This window comes from Phocoena phocoena, chromosome 14 (assembly GCF_963924675.1).
Source record: "Phocoena phocoena chromosome 14, mPhoPho1.1, whole genome shotgun sequence".
Lineage (NCBI taxonomy): Eukaryota > Metazoa > Chordata > Mammalia > Artiodactyla > Phocoenidae > Phocoena > Phocoena phocoena.
Window position 1 is genome coordinate 31,687,220 of NC_089232.1, and position 16,348 is coordinate 31,703,567.

The 16,348-nt window shown below is 43.4% G+C and overlaps 1 protein-coding gene across 4 annotated transcripts in view; it reads left to right on the top strand.

Annotated features, from left to right (window-relative positions):
• The window catches only part of AAK1 (AP2 associated kinase 1), a 165,618-nt gene that overhangs the window by 91,775 nt on the left and 57,495 nt on the right, over positions 1-16,348 (top strand). For all 4 annotated transcript variants that reach the window (XM_065890911.1, XM_065890912.1, XM_065890913.1 and 1 more), the window contains exons 5-9: positions 6,277-6,398; positions 7,739-7,820; positions 8,328-8,460; positions 11,367-11,470; positions 13,794-13,873. In XM_065890911.1, the coding sequence (XP_065746983.1) occupies positions 6,277-6,398; positions 7,739-7,820; positions 8,328-8,460; positions 11,367-11,470; positions 13,794-13,873 (521 nt within the window). The remainder of the gene's footprint in view (positions 1-6,276; positions 6,399-7,738; positions 7,821-8,327; positions 8,461-11,366; positions 11,471-13,793; positions 13,874-16,348) is intronic.

A 16,348-nucleotide genomic window follows, 5' to 3' on the forward strand; every position in this document is an offset into this window, starting at 1 on the left:
CATCTGGAGGCTTTTGTTAGCATGTTAGATCCTGTTGACTTCTACTGCTGTGTGCGTGGTGGGCAGTCACATCGCCTGCTGCACTGCCAACTTCCTAGGCAGGCGTGAAAAGTCCCCCTGTGCTTCCTGTTTGCCCTGGCTCTGTCATTGCGTCACAGGGCCTTGGCCGCTCTGCGCTCCCTGTCATGGCTGGAACCAGCCAGCACAGTCCTAGCAGTAGCCACAGCCAAGAAGTCCTTTGTTGTCCTCTTGGCCAGAGAACGTGCTGGTGGCTGGTCTCCCGGTTGCTCCCCTGTGAGCGAGGTCTCCCTTGGCGACCAGGCGCCTCGGGAGTCGTCTGTGGGGCACAGGAGGGAGCACAGGCCAGGCCAGCTGTAGGGCCCCGTGTTGAGCCAGTGTCACCCTCTGCAGCGGCCAGCTTGGTCACACGCAGACCTGAGAAAGGACCCTCTTGCCCTGCCTACCACGTGTGTGGTCTTTCTTACAAGTTCCAGAGGGGAAATAAGCTGAAAGCGGTCCCTGTCCTTAAGCAGCTTATGTTCTAAAAATAACCACGACAGAAGTTCTGGTCTTTATTGAAAGTCTCTCCTCCAGTACATAGTTTTAACATTTTCATTATTTCCCCCATTGTTTAATTGCCGTCTCTCTGAAGAATGATAGAGGTCATTCCTGCAGATCATGGGGTGTTGTAGACCTGGGACAGTCACGTTAGGCAGCCCTTTCTTTTTACCAACGGCGAAGCCTCTGCCCAGAAAGGCCGTGGCCTGAACAGTGATTTCAGTGATCAAACCAGAACAAAGGCCAAGGTTGTTTACTCTCAGTTTGGTTTCTGTTTGTTTGGTTTTGCTGTATTTTACCATGATGTTTGTCCTAACATTTAAGAAAGAGGAAGAAAGGGTTAAGACTTAATAAGTACATTCTAGATTGAAAAAGTCCTGAATGTCTCCTCAGTTGTCAGAAAGGAGATGTAGATCTCATGAAGTAGAATAGGATGAAGATTCTTGTCCTGTTTTTGGAGCCACAGGTTGGAAAACCTGCATGCATCTAATCCTCCACAATTTCCAGTGGTAAAAAATTAAACTCTGTGGCTGAAATGCCTGGATGCCGTATCTGCTTGGAATATTGTCAAGATGAAGAGGTCAGGAGGACGTGGCTTTCCAGACCTCTTAGCTAAAGCTGTGAGCAGAATTTGGGAGTGACGACTTTAATAACGCTCTTAGGCTGACAGGTTGGGAATAAAGTCAGCAATGTTAAACTCTCAATGAGCTGAAAGGTGGGCGGTTGTAAGTGATGGTAACCAGCGTCAGGCTGACTTCCTGAAGGGCTTGGCCAAAAACGAAGTCACCGTGCAGATTCTCTGAAGCTTCCAGAAGCTGGTGTATGAAGAGCCAGTTGGTTCTCGACCTTCCTGAGCTCTTTGAATCCCTCTCGGCCCTGGTCATCTCACAGGTGGACGATGGTACCTGCCCTCATTGTTTTCTTTCTCTCACATTAGTGCAACAGGGGAGGGTGAAGTCCCAGCGGTGTGGCAGCCTGAGCCCGAATCCCACCCTCGCAGCCTTGTGACCTCAGACATGTTAGGTAACTGGACTCCGTTCTCTCGTGTGTTAAGAGGGACAGTGAGGCTGTGTAAGAATTTCGTTCAATACTGTAGGTAGAAGTGTACATGGGGCAGGGTTGAGCCTATATTAAGCTCTGTTAGTTGCTGATACCATTGTTGTTTATATCATCCTGCCCCTGTGCCTTCCTGTTCCTAGTTCCACTTATCTAAGTCCTGCACTTCCTCCAAGGCCCAGCATTATCTCGTCTCCTCATTCATAAGAGTGCTAGCCCATAATATGTCCGGTCCCATGTTTTCAGTTTTCCGGTGCCCACGATGGTGCTGCCCCAGCCACAAAGGCCTGCCTCTGTGCCTCAGACACCTCATGTGTGCTCCCACCTCTGCGCCTTTATGCTGGCCGCTCTCTACTGGGAATGCTTGTCCCCCACGTGGTCCATGGCTGCTCCCCTCATCAGGGTGACTGTGCTGTTTATAGTATCATCCTTCTTTACTTTACATACATTTAATCTGCTGGAGTTTTTTCCACAACATTTATCACTACTGGGCAGTTATACTTAATATTATTTTTTTAAAAAAATCATCAACTGGACTCTAAGCTCCATGAGAGGGACTTCCCTGGTGGTCCAGTGATTAAGACTGCGCTTCCACTGCAGGGGACAGGGGTTCGATCCCTGGTCAGCAAACTAAGATCCCCCAAGCCCTGTAGCATGGCCAAAAATAAAATTAAATTAAAATTAAAAAATAAAATAAGGGACCTCCTGGCGGTCCAGTGGTTAAGAATCCATGTTTCCACTGCAGGGCCACAGACAGGTTTGATCCCGCATGCCATGCAACGTGGCCAAAAAAAAACAACAAAAAGCCCTAAGCTCCACAAGAGGATGAACTTTGATTTGTTCACCAAGAAGAGTACTTGGCACGTAATAGGAGGTAGTAGGAGTGCAAATGTATTTCTTTAATAAAGGAATGATAACAATACCTATCTTACATGTGTACAGGGAGATTTACAGTTCATTCTCTTACTTGCTTCATAAGAACAGTGATAGAATTATTATCAGCTTTACTTCACAGATGAGAAACAAGCCCAAAGACATTGGTCCAAGGCCAGACATCTAAAATAGTCCCTGAGGTCTTCTGAACCCCAGGTGCAGTGTGGTTGCCACATGTCATGCTCTGTGTTAAGTGTTTTGTTGATGATGGTGCTGGCGGTGATGCAGGCAGCAGCCAGCAGGAGCTCGGAGGTCTTCACTGGTGTTACACAGGGACGGATGGAGAGAGGGCGGAGCTTGCAGCTACTGCTAAAGTGGCTGCTGCCAAGCGGATCTCACCTTCGTAATCTCAACTGATCCTCCCAGTAGACTTGCACGGTAACCAAAGCAGGGATTATGGTTCTTCTTTGCATTGATAGTTCTTTGATATTGCTCAGGCTTTCCCTACATTGATATCTCTGGCTCTCTTGTCTATTTTTGTACACACGCTTAATTTTTAACTGGTTTTCCCGTAAATATAGTTTTGTACAATGCTATCTTTGTGGGAGGGAGGGAGGCCAACTGGGGACCAGGTTAGATATAGTATAATTCCTGAGTTCTGTCAGTCTGGAACTAACCAGAAGTACAAATCTAGTTTTCAAGGGGGGCGGGGAACAAAACCAAAAACCCCAATGTGCATCATCTTTTATTCTGTCCTTTGTCTACTTAGTTTTCCTCCCTTCCCCAACAGTGATTTTGGTCCCTAGAACTACCTTGTTTGTGTTTTGATATGAATTCGCTTTTCAGTTTTCTAGATTGTACATTCCAACGTTAGAAGGAGAGAATCTGATTCAGGAAGGGACTGCACACATACAACAGGAGAAGCATGGTTTCACAGGCGCCCTGTAGGATATATGAGGCCAGCAGGGAAGATTGTTGCTGAAAGATACTTAATAAGGGATTTAGGGGTCCCTTATGTGTGTGAAATACTGGCCAGGTATTGTAGGGGACACATGAGCATAATATAATTATAGACCAGAGGCTGGCAAACTTCTCTGCCAAGGGCCAAAGAATAAATATTTTAGGCTTGTCAGCTATATAGGCTCTGTTTCAACTGCTTGAGTCTGCTGTTGGAGCTTAAAAGCAGCCATAGACTAGAGGGTAAGTAACCAGTGGGCACGGCTTGGTTTGGACAGAAAGTCTTTGTCAACCCTTCCTAGCAGTGGTAAGTTCTGTAGATTTTTGTAGGGTGGCCATGGAAAGTTTTACTGAGGAGTTATGGCTTGAGCAAGGCCTTGAAGACTGGCTAGGAGTTGACTAGTGGAGGGAGCAATAATTGAATAAAAAAACTAGTCAATATGGGGAATGCTTAGCAGACATTGAGCAAGTCAGCCTGACTAGTATTTAGACACTTGGTTCCTCATTGACTAGGTTCCTATTATAGGGACATTTCTGAACATAAAGAACTAAGATACCCCTGGCCTTAAGCTTGTATCCAGTACATTGGGTGAGTGTAGTCATCCCTACCAGGGTAGGAGGATGGGGATGGGGGGCTTGGAGTAATTGTCCTGCTTCTAACCTGCTTCCTGCCCTGGCAGAAAGACAATTCCCTGTCCTTCTCTAGAGCTGGATTGCCTAGGTTCACTTCCTTCCTTAATCACTGTGAGCCTCACTCTCTCTGTCTGTATAACAGGGATTATTATTACATTGTTACTATGAGGATTGAGTGAGATAATCCATGTAAAGTGCTGAGACAGTAGTACTTGTATTAGTAAAAGCTCAGTAAATGGTAGCAGTTCTTTTTATAACCTCTAAATTCGATTGGAAATATTAGTGTTGCCTCGTTAGAATTATTTTAGATTCCTAAAGTGAGTATACGTTCAGGATAGCTTGACTGTTTCACTTGGTGTACATAAGATTAAACTCATAAGCATTGTAAAAAGCTGTAGATGGTGGAAATATTTACCTGACTCAGGCTTGTCTTTGGGGAACAAGTCTCCCCTAAGAATTCTTATTCACAAGAGCATATCCACGCAAGTTTACGGTCATAGTTCACACTGCCTGTGTGGCTGAAACTCCGAAGGCCAGAATTGTAAATTAAAGTGATTATAGGTTATTAGTGCCCCAGGTGCATAAGTGGATATCTCTGGAAGAATAATAGACTTTAAACTCAGGCCTCCAAGGCTTCCCACAGATAAATTCCAAGGAACACGAGTTAACAACAACAATGGCAAAACCCCTCACAACAATACCATGAGTGACACTCAGTAGGAGTAAGAAACAATAAACTACAGAGTCAGTTTGCAACAAAGACTTTAGGTATTGGATTTAGCAGATACAGACTATAAAATAAACATTTTTATAATTTTAAAAGAATTAAAGTGTAGAAACAAGAGACATCATAATTGACAAGATATTTTTTAAAGGACTAGCAGTAATAGTAGGGGCCTGGGTATTTGGTGGCTCCTGTCTTATTTCTGACAGACTGACACACACACACACACACACACACACACACACACACACGCAGGGTGTTGTATGCGTTTCTCTTTTTTAGTTTATTCCATTTAACCAACATTTTCTGTTCTAAGCACTATGTTAGGCATTGGTAGAGAAGACTACAAATACCTGTGCTTGTCCTTAAGGAGTTTATAGTCTACTCTTATCTTTGTTTTCCGAAGGTGATCAGTCTTTGGAAGGCTGAAGACAAAAGACAATGGAGACTACAGACTTACTGACCTAACAAGATCTTTACTGCCCATGCATAGCCAGATCTGTCCTCCAGCAAAGCAGTCAGCTCAATTCACCTATACCAAAAATTAATACATCTTGAGTACAGTAGTGCCCACTGTTTGGAGTTGTTATTTCTTTGGCAGTGTCCTTTGATACGAAGGATTTCACTAGGTTCTGGTCTTCAGAAGCTCCCTCTAACCCAGAACTCCTAACTCACTGCCCAAAGAATTCATCTATAAAAATATAAGGATGGGCTTCCCTGGTGGCGCAGTGGTTGTGAGTCCGCCTGCCAATGCAGGGGACGCGGGTTCGTGCCCCAGTCTGGGAAGATCCCACATGCCGTGGAGTGGCTAGGCCCGTGAGCCTGCGTGTCCGGAGCCTGTGCTCCGCAACGGGAGAGGCCACAACAGTGAGAGGCCCACATACTGGGAAAAAAAAAAAAATATATATATATATATATACACACACATATATATATGTATATAAGGATGATACTTTAACAGGAGAACTGTGCATTTGCCCACAGGCCTTTAATCACTTTGAGAAGTAAGCAAAATATAGCAAATATTTATTAATTCAGAAAATCCTAACCTATCGTAGTAAAGAAATTGATATATGTGTTTATAAGGCCCAAATGAAGTCCCTGACATCAGGAAGAACAGAGTACTGAAGGAACGTAGGGAAGAAGTGATATTTGTCTGAGTGGGGGCCTGAGGAAAGCTTTGACAGTATGAGGACCATTTCTGCAGAGCTGAGAAATGTGACGAGAAATCTGGGAAAATGGGAATCTTGCTTCCCCGCTGTGGAATTTCCTTTTTTCACCCTATTGCCGTGCATCTTTTTTTTTTGTTCCACTTGGAATGACCCTTGTTGACATACTTAGAGGAGAATAACTTTCCTATGCACATTAATGAGATTATCAGAAATAAAGTATCTTATTGATGTGTATGCAAACCAAATTTTCAAACACATTACTAAACGGTATCTTGGAATGGGCGGCTGGACAATGTTTTTCAGGTTGAAAATATTCTCTTGCATGACCGAGGCCACTACGTCCTGTGTGACTTCGGAAGTGCTACCAACAAATTCCAGAATCCACAAACTGAAGGAGTCAATGCAGTAGAAGATGAGATTAAGAAGTAAGCTTTTCCTCCTTTCTTGGAATTTTATCCATTATCGGATCAGCAGTTTTACCTTCAGCTTATGATTGAGAAGGTCAGGGTGAGAAGACAGTGGTGCTTGTCAGTTGCCCCTCGTTGGCAGTTGGGCTGTTGGATTTTAAGTGGAGGATGGGGAAGGGGTTCATGAGCATTGAGCAGTGGAGTAAAGTGAAGGAATCTTACAGCACTTTATCAATGGTCCTATGGTCATTATGCATAGATCTTTTGATTTATATCACATAGCCCTTAAAAAGGCGCACACACCTTAGAAGTACTGTGATGTTTTTAAGTGGGATCACGACAGCTGTGGCATTACCAGTCGGTTGTGCTTTTGACTGAAACCTAAATGGCTGTGTATTCCTTCCTGCTCATAAGGAGCTCACCTGCAATCTAGTGGAATTAGTGGTGCATAGGGCTGTTAAAGTCTCTACAGATAGTGAATCACTGACTTCCACGAGAAAAAAGCTTCTTTAGATTTGTGATTCCAGTAAGAACCTGACCCATTTTCCCCTGTTGTCCAGAGTGTTGGATTTTTCACAGGCACCAGCACTCACTATCACTGTTCATAACTCAGCAGTCTAGAGTGCACACATATCCTGATCCTCTCTCTCCGTTCCTGCTTCACGCCTGGCAACCGAGCCTGGGGCAGGAACACTTACGGTCCAAGGCCCTGATGGGCACCTAAACCGCAGAGCCCTCTGGGCGCTAGAGACTCCAGCAGCACAAATCACAGGCTTGGTAACACTAAGACTCTCACTTTGAAGATGAGCTTATCCTTCTCTTTTCTTGAGCCAGAGATAAGAGGAAAACTGTTGTTTCAGCCTTATGCTGGCAGCAAAGATCCGTCCACCTCCCAGCCTAGCCAGGGCCCACTTTATCCTCCTGAGTGTTCCAGCCAGTATTACATCTCTGTGTCGAGCCACATCTAAAGGGATTACTATTTAAAAAAAAAAAAATCAGCCAAATATACTATCAGACAACAGGGATTTACAGGAGAAGATTTTGTTATTTGAGGAGCAAGAAAAGTTGCTTTTAGAGTTTATTTAATGCCTTAGTGTCTGCGTCCCCACCTGCTCTTAGATTGGAAGGACTGCAGCCAGAGGGCCGTGGGTGTGTGCCAAGGACTGCTCTTCATTTCACCTGCACTAATATTCCATACTGTCTTCTCCAGGGTGCTCCCAGGGAACTAGACTCTACTAATATATATATATATATATATATATACATATATACGTATATTTTTTAAAGTAATTCTGCTACCCCTGGTTTTTAATTATAGCATTGACATATTTAACAAAAAATGAATCTCTTGATTGTAGATACACAACGCTGTCCTATCGAGCACCAGAAATGGTTAACCTGTACAGTGGCAAAATCATCACTACGAAGGCAGACATTTGGGTAGGTGTCAACTAACCTATCCACATCTCAGATGTCAGCAGTCTTGGCCGTAAACTCCCAAGTTTAATGCAGACAGTGCCATAGCAAGAGTGGCCACTGTACCATATCATTGTCTACTTATCCCTCAGGGTTATTCTTGACTCGAGGTGATGAGCCACTGCTTCTCGAAGCATGTCAAAGAAAATGAGTTTAGACCTCTGTGAAAGTTATTCAGGTGACCTGCCCATTATTTAAGTGGTTCTCACATATGTGTTACTAGTTCTTAAGAGCAAAACCAGCTGAATACTTGTTCTTTATTGGAGCACAATTTGGTAATGAGGATAGAAATATTATAACTTAGCAGATATATAGTGATGTTGGGTTCTAAATTCAAGTTTCTAATGGGTTAATAGTACAGAGTGTTTAGATTTGCTGTAAATGTGGATGGTGCCAGTATCTCTCAGCAGACCCATTTGCAGTTATGATAAATAAATCACTAGTAGCAATCTGCTTTTTTTACTTTTTTAGGCTCTTGGATGTTTGTTGTATAAATTATGCTACTTCACTCTGCCATTTGGAGAGAGTCAAGTGGCAATTTGTGATGGAAACTTCACAATTCCTGATAACTCTCGATATTCCCAAGATATGCATTGCCTAATTCGTAAGTATTTAAAGTTTCTAGTTTCACATTTTTATTTCTAATCTCTAGGAATGGATTGGAGGATAAAGGGATTAGATCCCAGGAGTGATGAGTGGGATGCAAAAATGAAGAAATCAGTTGATAACTGTTGGTCACTCAAAGACCATGTAACGGTGTCTAGTTAGAGTGGTGAGTCTTTTTGCCAGAAATCTAAACTTGGTTTCACACCTGGGCTGGCCACCCAAGCAGCAATCTTAACTGGGCTTTGAGCATTACAGTACTGCCCTGTTCTCTTGCAGTCTGCATGAAAGCTCCGGTACCAAAGGAGTCCAGCTGACTCGTATCAAGCGATAAGAAATTCATCTTTGCAAAACTGGAAGCAACTCAAATTAAAATAATTGCAGTGCGTTGGCTGAAGTGAATACATAATTAAGACTACATAACTCTATGGAGCTAGGTTTTTTCCTCTCATTTAGGTTAATCACTGGATTTTGATAAAAAGCATTTAAACTCAATGCTTTAAAATGTTTTTAAGATTCCCCACTCTTTTGTATCATCATAGTAAGCATATGTACTAATGTTTATTAACCAGATGGCAGAATAAGTAATTTTTGCTCAGCCCGCTGTATTGGAATGCTAAAGAAACAGATTTTTATTATCTTTTTACTTTGGTCAAGATGTTTAGTATCCACATTTTAACAATCACAGATTGCAAATCCTGAGTAACGCACTTTGGGTCCTAGGTGGGGATACACTTGGAGAAAATAGAAGAAGCACGTGTGGTGCGGAGCATCTGACATTTGTTGAAGGCCTACGTGTACCTCATTTAATTCTTAAAACCCTATATAGCAGGGGTCCCCAACCCCCTGGGCCGTGGACCGGTACCCATCCATGGCCTCTTAGGAACCCGGCCACACAGCAGGTGAGCGGCGGGAAAGCGAGCCAAGCTTCATCTGCAGCTCCCCGTCGCTCACATTACCACCTGAACCATTCCCCCCCACCCCGCCCCCCGTCCGTGGAAAAGTTGTGTTCCATGAAACCGGTCCCTGGTGCCAAAAAGGTTAGGGACCACTGCTATATAGTAAATATAATTATCCCTATTATACAAATGAGGAAACGGAGCCTCAAAAAGTATAGGTAATGCACCCAAGTTAACATAGTAGTAGCTTTTAAGTGACTACCCATTCCATTATACTAGTTTACACGAGTTTTATCAATCTGCCTCTTCCGTTTATTAATACAGAAGCGGGAGCAGTATTTAAAGGAATGGAATATCGTGTTTAATGGTTGTTGGATGTTTTCAGAGGTAAAGCATTATATTGATATCTGTACTAAAATTACAGCTATGTAAATGAGATTGCAAGGAAATATGGGGAAATTGCCAAATTTATTGCTAGAATGGTAGGAATTTTTGCAAAAAAAATTTTTTGTTTTTACTTTTGTGCAGCGAATTCGTATTACGAAAAACAGCTCTTTATGAATGTGTGTAACGTGGCGTCTTTCCTAAACTCTGATCTGTTTCACTTTACAAACTGTTGGAAGGGTCCACTGTCACCCTAACTCACAGGTCTGAAAATGCATTTCTTGTTATCCCCCCACGCGCGCGCGCACACACACACACACACACACGCCCCTTTCACTCCCAGTACAAGGTTCCCCTCTCCTCTTTTCAGTTTCTATCAGTGGTGTCGCCATTCAAGCCCAGATGACTGAAATTTAACGTTTTCTTTGGATCTGGCTAGCAAGACAGAATAGAGTCAGTCATTTCCTAAGCAGCATTAACGCTTTCTTTGAAGTTTCTCCTGTTTGCTTGACATTTCTCTCTGTTCTCATCACTGTCACCATAATATATACCGACCCTGTCGGCTCATGCCTGTACTGGTGGATTGGCCTGAATGTCCAACACACCCTCACTATGAGATTAATCTTACAAAATACCACCCTATCATGTCCCTATTCAGTAAACCTCATGGCTTGCCAATGGTCCCATATATTCTGGATTCATCCTCCCCACCTTATTTCCCTTTATTCTCTGACAAGGAGACCTCTGCCCTGTCCTCTTGGTTCCTCTATTCCTTGCAACAAAGCGTTCTGTTGCCTTTCTCCAAGTCCGTCTTTGCTCAGACTGTTTTCTTACCTGGAATGTCTTTTTCTCTGCTTTTGCCCTGACTGACTAAGTTTTTTCCTGCCTTCAAGGACCAGCTCCGCTCCTGCCTCTTCTGCAAAGGGCTTCATAAGGCTGCAGCCTCATCAGTCTTTTCTCAACTTAGGGTCCGAACCATTCATTTGATTACTTAAGCAATAAATTGCCTTACATTGCTGTTTACATGTATATGTGTATGTGTTTGTGTGTATTCTCAAGGATTTTTTCCCCTGGGGATTTTTCCAGCTTCAGAAAGAGCAGAAGCCTAAAGGACCTGGAAACAGACACATGATCTGTAGATCACAGTAAAAGTAGAGATGTATTTGTTATCTTGTCATTTCTTTTAGATTGGAAACCAGCTAGTACCTCCAACAAAAGAATAAAATAAGTAAATTCATGAAATTTGAGTTTTGGTTATAATTATCAAGAATAATCATTTGTCTAGCTGATAGTATGAAAGAAGGAAGGTACCAGAAAATGAATGTGTTAAGTTCCACACTGAGAACTTGAGTCCCTGCTGTGCAGGTCACAGAATGTGAACTTAAAGTATCTTTGTTACAATTCAAAAACTTTGTTATTTTCTTGCAGATATTTAAAATTTTAGGAAAGTTAGAGCTTCCCTTTCTGAGAGGGGAAGAAAAGGGCTAATCGTACTGTCTGACTTTTATGAGAAATAAAAATTTTAAAGAGACAGAATTTTGGTAATAGAGAAATTATGCTTCTTAGCTAATGTAATAACTCTTTGGGTATTATTAAATAATTCATATATGTTTGTTTATCTTAGGGTATATGTTGGAACCAGACCCTGACAAAAGGCCAGATATTTACCAGGTCTCCTACTTCTCATTTAAACTACTCAAGAAAGAATGCCCAATTCCAAATGTACAGGTATGTGAAAGGTGCTTTTTAGGGGAAGTAAACATGATTGAATTGTCATTTAGCATTCCTGGGATATTAATCAGCTGTTTAAATGAATAAGGCGTCCCTTGCTTTATCTAGTAGGGGGCATTCAAACAAGGCTAACTATGAAGGAGTTGCTATAAAGGGAATCCAATTTTTCCATAGAATTTAATTATAAAACTGAGGCAATTTTACACACATACACACACACACACACACACACACACACACACACACACCCTGGGGATTGAGTTGAACGCTTTGGGTAAAGATTGACCAACTTTACCTTGTCAGCTGTCCTAGTTCCCTGAGAGCCAACGTGCCTGTTGTATTTACCGAGAGGAGGTTGGGCAGGCCGTTTCCCTAAGGCAAGGCCCTGGACTTGCCACTGTGCCTAGTGGAACATAAGCCCCTTGTCCCTTTCCTCCTTTGCTGTAGCAGACCTTTCTTGATTTTGCTTCCGTTGCTGGCCAGTCTGGAACGCACACTCCTTTTCTTCTACCCTCCCCACATATGTCAGGCCATCAGAATGTTTTCTACACATAGTCATCCTAAACTCTACAGACAGTTTTCAGAGTACGGTGCTTGCAAACACCCTTCTTGTAGCCTTGGCATATTTCTCATGTCATAGTATGATGCAACTTTCTTGAATATTTTACTAATGGATGCTGGAGTAAAAAATTTCTAATTGCGAATTGTCTTATAGTTTCTCCAGTAATGAACTTCTGATGTCACTACTGGAGCTTGAGGGTGCTGATAAGTAACACTTCTCTTTCACTCCCACATTTGGAATCAGATGTGGGAATCGTTCAGGTGGAGCTCAGCATATTGGCTTTATTACTAAGAAGACTGAGTCAGGGAATGTGGCTTGACCAGTCAGGCTCCCTAACATTAGCTCCACATGACTGAGCAGCGAACGCCTGGTTCCTGAGGGACAGGCTCGTCCATAGAGGAGGGGGGCCGAGGGCAAGCCAGACCAGCTCACTTTTCTCTCCCAGTCTTATCAGTCAAGTGAGTTCCCCCTTTCCCTTGGGAGAGGAATGCTTGGGGGGTGGGAGAGAAGCTAGGAGAAATTTTCTAGCCAAAATCCCCTCCCCCCCCCACACACCTGAAAACATGAGGGAAATGGAGGTGCCTCCTAAAAGCCACTTTCATTATTAGTGTTCCATGGTTCGGGTTTCCCAGATTAAAACGAAGGATACTGTGCGGTAACCTAAGACAACGTGATCGCTTTTGCTGTCCCACTTTCCCATTCATGAAGTTAAATAACGTGCAATAGGATTGGAAGCATTCAGGTTGGTAACTCATTTTTAAAAAGTAAGCGTCACCAGTCTCAAGCCGTTTGGCACTTGCTCAGTGGTGGTCAGCCGTTGTCTTGTGGCCCCCTAACCACAGGAGGCGCTGTTAGACGGATGGTGCAGAATCCAAGCCCGAGGAGCTCCGCCTGCCTTGTGGGTTGAGCAGTGCCTCACATGCTGGGAAGAGGGGCTGGCTCAGCAACCACACACACCGCGGCTGTGGGTTTCCCCCAGCGTTCTCACTGAAGGCTAGCTGCACCCTGGCTTGGCCCACTAGTCAGCACCAACGTCTCTAAGATCTAGCTGAGAGCTTAAGTATAGCTTACAGACCTCTTTTCATTCCTTTCATAACATCACTTCTAAGCTATGCTGTAGGAGGGGGAGGGAGCTGAGATCAAGCCCCAGTACTCTTGCCTGGCCCAGAGGTTGAGAATGACAGGCGTGGAGTGTGCTGTACTCAGGCTGCTCTGTCCCCTTCTCAGATCCTTTGCCTCCCTGACTGGGGCTGAGTCCAGTGGGATATACTTAGGTTAACTTCTTCCCTTCCCAGACCGGAGATCAGGGTCTGAAAGCCACTCCGGAAGACCCTAATGTGTATTTCCATTGGCCCAATCATGCTGGTTATTCTTTTTCAAAGAAATCTGTGGGGTGAGTTTTGGGAATTGGGTGAAATGGGAGAAGGGAGTCAAAAGGTACAGATCTCTAGGTATAAAATGAATAAGTCATGGGGATGTAATATACAGCATGGTGACTATACTTAGTAATACTGCATTGCATATTTGAAGGTTGCTGAGAGAGTAGACCTTAAAAGTTCTCATCACAAGAGAAAAAATTCTATAACTGCATATGGTGATAGATGTTAACTAGACTCATTGTGGTGATCATTTTGCAATATTTACAAATATCAAATCAATTATATTGTACACCTGAAACTAATATAATGTATGTCAGTTGCATCTCAATTATTTAAAAAATCTCTGGTGTCCTATTAAAATTTTCTTTCAATTCTATAGAACTCTCCCATTCCTGCAAAGCTCCCTGAACCAGTGAAAGCCAGTGAGGCAGCTGCAAAAAAGACCCAGCCAAAGGCCAGGTAAGAAAGTTGCTGTAGTAGCAGGGGAGGGCACCTTATGGTTCTTGATTCTTAACGCTGCCATGGCCAGAGGCTGCACAGAACAGGAAAGGAAGCTCTGTCTCCCCCAGGCAGAAACTGTTCTTTGGGAGTGCAAGTTGGAATATAGTAAGATACAGAGATCTACATCTGAAAGAGAATCGAGAACCCCACAGCTACTCCCTTTGCTTGGGAATAGGTGCAGGGCATTCAGAGGTGCGGTGACAGCAGACCTTAAGTATTGCTAGTACAATATTGCTAAACATGTGTCCTGGCCTTTGCATAGCCTAGTCCACCACATTAATCTCCAGGAAATCCTACTTTCTGGGGCTCCAGCCACATTAGGAAAGTACAGGTCAAAGCATTGAGTCCATGAACAGCGGAAGAGCGTATGGATCTTCGGTAATCACATTCTAAATAACGGAGGTTCTTCCAAGTAGCAGGTCAAGAGAGGAGTCAAGAAGCTAGGGTTTTATTTGGGGAAATGCCCCTGTGCGAGAAAATAGAGTGGGTGCCGAGGAAGCTGGGAGAGCCATCAGAAAGCACGGAAGTCTGACCCAGAGCAGGGAGGAGAAGGTTGGCTCCAAGTGACCTGGACTGCCTGCCACACAAGGTAAGGAAGGTGCATTGTCCAGGAGTCCTGTCTTTTAGGAACCGGCCTACCTTAATATCCTTGTGGCTGGGACATTATGGCTGAGAGCAGCCTCTGGGAAGCGTGGCCTCGGGGCACACAGGGCAATGGATTTCAGGAGCACAATAGCTGGGCCACTTGGTCTTTTACACCCTGGTAGTCGAAGGTCTGCAAGGCACATCCTCATGGCTGCCATGTCTTCCAAATGGCAAATTCTCAGGGTAGTCCCAGAGTTGTTTATACCCTACTTTTCTACCACACTCCCATGTCAAGGAAGCCTTAGTGCAAATTTTATCAACAAAGCACCCTAGATGGGAATATATGAATTTTAATAGAATAGTAAAATAACTTCTGTTTACGAAAATTCTTGAATATTTACAGAATGCCTGTTGTGTGTCTATTCCAGATGTGGCTCTAAAGTAATAAGACTTTGGTTTTTAACAAACTTAGCAAACTACGTCCATGATGTTACTTTGCATTCTGTTTATATGTTAGTAAGTCTGCCATGCTCACCTCTAGGAATTGCTTTTGGGGCTGATTTAATTAGCTTAATCTTTTGGGCTTATGGCCATCTTGTACTAGGCCCAGACTTGGTATGTATAGAGGCTAAGCAAAGATCCATTCCCACAAAGCGTAAACATTTATAAAAATTATAATACCTGCTGACGTTTGAGTGGTACCGTGTTGTGTAAAGTGGAGAAAATAATACCTACATCATGAGGCAGATGAGGACATCAAACACTCCTGTGACTGTGTAACTTATAAGCTCTGTGGTGCCCAAACTGTTAGTTTGTGTGGACCTCAGTAACGCTGCAAGAATATGCAGACCTTACAGCCAAGAGATTTGGATCTAAGCTGTCCTGTATATAACCTGCAGTGATTTCATTTGCGTGATCACATTTGCTCCCCAGTCCTGAGAGGTGGGTTTTTCTTTCAAACTCCTTTTTTTTTTTTTTTCTTGGCCCCGTCACGCGTCTTGTGGGATCTTAGCTCCCCAACCAGGGATTGAACCCTCACCCTCTGTGAAAGTGCAGAGTCCTAACCACTGGATCACCAGGGAATTGTCCTCAAACTCTATTTTTAAAGTAGCCGCTATTCATTGAGGCGTCACATATACCAGCTACCCTACTAGGTACTTTACATAAATAAGATGACCTTTTCCCCCCCTTAAAACAAATCTGTGAGGTTGTTGCTGTTCTCACTTCACAGATGAGGAAACAGAGACTCAGAATTGTAAGTCAGCTGCTCAGGGTAGTTAGTCAGTATGTGATTAGCAGAAGAACCAGAACTCCAGCATCCTCACTCTTTCTACTCTGCACATTAAGTGGTTTGCCCAGGATCACACAGATAGGGCAACTTAGAGCCAGATCTCCTGGCTTCAAGATCTGTATTTTCTTACAATATACTGAGGTCCATACAAACTAACATTTTGAGCACGCTTCAGTTTATAAAATGGTTTTACAGTTATTGATACATTTGATGTTCACATCTGCCTCATAAAGTAGGTATTATTGTCTCCATTTTATACATAAGGGACCCCAGGCTAAAAGAGGTTCAGTGGCATGCCTGTTATCACAGTTAGTTACTGGGGAGCTAGAGTTCAAGTACGGTTTTCTTTGACTTCAAATCCCATTGATTCTAAAAATGTTACCCTTAGGAGACCAGTGTGGAAGTTCTTGGCGTTTGGTTTTCTACAGAAGTCTGTTTACCTCCCTCACCCTTGGCTTGATCTTTCTTACCCCTTTCTCCTCTTTCCCAGCATCTGTCCTGTTTTCCTTCCCACCTCCCTTCCCCAGGTCACAGCCTCTCCGATGTGATAGCTTTTA